The sequence below is a fragment of the Sinocyclocheilus rhinocerous genome, unplaced genomic scaffold, assembly GCF_001515625.1.
Source record: "Sinocyclocheilus rhinocerous isolate Xijiao unplaced genomic scaffold, SAMN03320098_v1.1 scaffold1049, whole genome shotgun sequence".
Taxonomy (NCBI): domain Eukaryota; kingdom Metazoa; phylum Chordata; class Actinopteri; order Cypriniformes; family Cyprinidae; genus Sinocyclocheilus; species Sinocyclocheilus rhinocerous.
Genome location: NW_015652136.1, coordinates 1051803 through 1053500, shown reverse-complemented (window position 1 = coordinate 1053500; position 1698 = coordinate 1051803). Strand labels below are relative to the sequence as shown.

The 1698-nt window shown below is 39.0% G+C and overlaps 2 protein-coding genes across 2 annotated transcripts in view; both read left to right on the top strand.

Moving 5' to 3' along the window:
• LOC107713552 (hydroxysteroid (17-beta) dehydrogenase 4) overlaps nucleotides 1-361 on the top strand; it is a 22498-nt gene extending 22137 nt beyond the window's left edge. The window contains exon 18 of the mRNA XM_016519100.1: nucleotides 275-361. Coding sequence (XP_016374586.1) covers nucleotides 275-361 — 87 coding nt within the window. The remainder of the gene's footprint in view (nucleotides 1-274) is intronic.
• LOC107713572 (peroxisomal multifunctional enzyme type 2-like) overlaps nucleotides 1-1698 on the top strand; it is a 12272-nt gene that overhangs the window by 1750 nt on the left and 8824 nt on the right. Inside the window, exon 2 of the mRNA XM_016519129.1 lies at nucleotides 1103-1189. Coding sequence (XP_016374615.1) covers nucleotides 1151-1189 — 39 coding nt within the window. The 5' untranslated portion in view covers nucleotides 1103-1150. The remainder of the gene's footprint in view (nucleotides 1-1102; nucleotides 1190-1698) is intronic.

Here is a 1698-nt window from a genome sequence, read left to right as displayed (position 1 = left end):
GAGTTATGATGCTGAAAATACAGCTGCGCATCACAGAAATAAATTACAGTTTAACACATATTCACATAGAAAACAGATATTTTAAATCACAATAATATTTCACATTTTTACGGAATTTTGATCAAATAAAAGCAGCCTTGCTGAACAGAAGAGACTTCTTTCAGAAACATTCAAAACGTATAGACCCCAAGCTTTTGACACTAGTGTGTATAAATGTGTTTTATGTTTGTGTGAATCATATATGTTCAGTGTGTGGATGTTGATGTGTGTTCAGGCGGCTCTGTACCGACTGAGCGGTGACTGGAACCCGCTGCACATCGACCCCAGTTTCGCCGCAATGGGAGGTAAAGACGCTCTTTAACAGGAAGTGTGTCATTTTGAGGATGTTAAAGGAGACATATTATGCCCCTTTTTACAATATGTAATATAAGCCTCTGGTGAATGTGTCTGTGAAGTTTCAGCTCAAAATACCCCACAGACTGATGTGTGATTAATTGATTAATTATTAAAGTTCCGTCTCTACGACGGATTTCCGTCAGTTCATAAAGACAGTCACTTGCTTCATTCCTCAATGATTCAGCTGTTCGAACGAATCAATTGAATGAATGATTCAGTGATAAAATCAGTGACTTGCCGCCACCTGCTGGCAGATTTAGATTAATTTTTAGCGTATAATTTCAGTTATTTGAATCATATTACATGAATTTATTTGCACTCATGCTACCTCTGAGCCTCATTAAACGTCTGAAAATGTACCTAGAAGCCACTTGAGGTGGCATGAGTGCAATTAAATTCAGAAATTCATGTGGAGATTAATGTTTTAAATATTAAATTTTGAATACAGAAATATGATTCAAATAACTGAAATAAGCTAAAAATGAATCTAAATCCACCAGCAGGTGGCGGCAAGTCACTGATTTTATCACTGAATCAATTGATTCGTTCGAACGGCTGAATCATTCAGGAATGAAGCAAGTGACTGTCTTTATGAACTGACGGAAATCCGTCGTAGCGACGTAACACTTTAATCCCTGTAATTAACCTGCACATCATGTAATTAATTAATTACCAGCCCTGTTAATAACCCTAGTCTGTGTCTCAGGTGCGTTTTGTGAAGCCCGTGTATCCGGGACAGTCTCTGCAGACGGAGATGTGGAAGGAAGCGAACAGGATTCACCTGCAGTGTAAGGTGAGGAAGCGTTCGCTCTCCCAGAATGCCCTGGGCCAGAGTTAGGGTTGGGTACCGAAACCCGGTACCAATATGAAATATTGAAATATTTGTCCTCTGGTTCTCTGAAACGGACGTAAGAAGGATCATCACCGGCACCGCATGAGAAAAATAATTTCCCGACTGAGAAAATGCACGTGAACTCAAGTCGGAAAGCTCTAATAATACAGATCCAACAAATCTTTGTAGTAACGAGAGTGTCCATGTTGTTTTCACATTCCGACTTAAAAGCACAGCTCGGGAAATGAGAGCATCGAGGAGCGCATGAATGCAGTAATTACACTTGCTCTGATGCCAGCAGCTTCCGTTAACTAAGCTAAACATGCTTAAATTAAAATGCCTAAAAGCTAAACCTCCCTTGTATTCACATAGGGATGTAACGATTTGACGATAAATCATGATAAAATTCTCGACTGTTAGTATTACCGTTTCATATTTTAATTATCATTAAAACCGTATTAGATTACCGC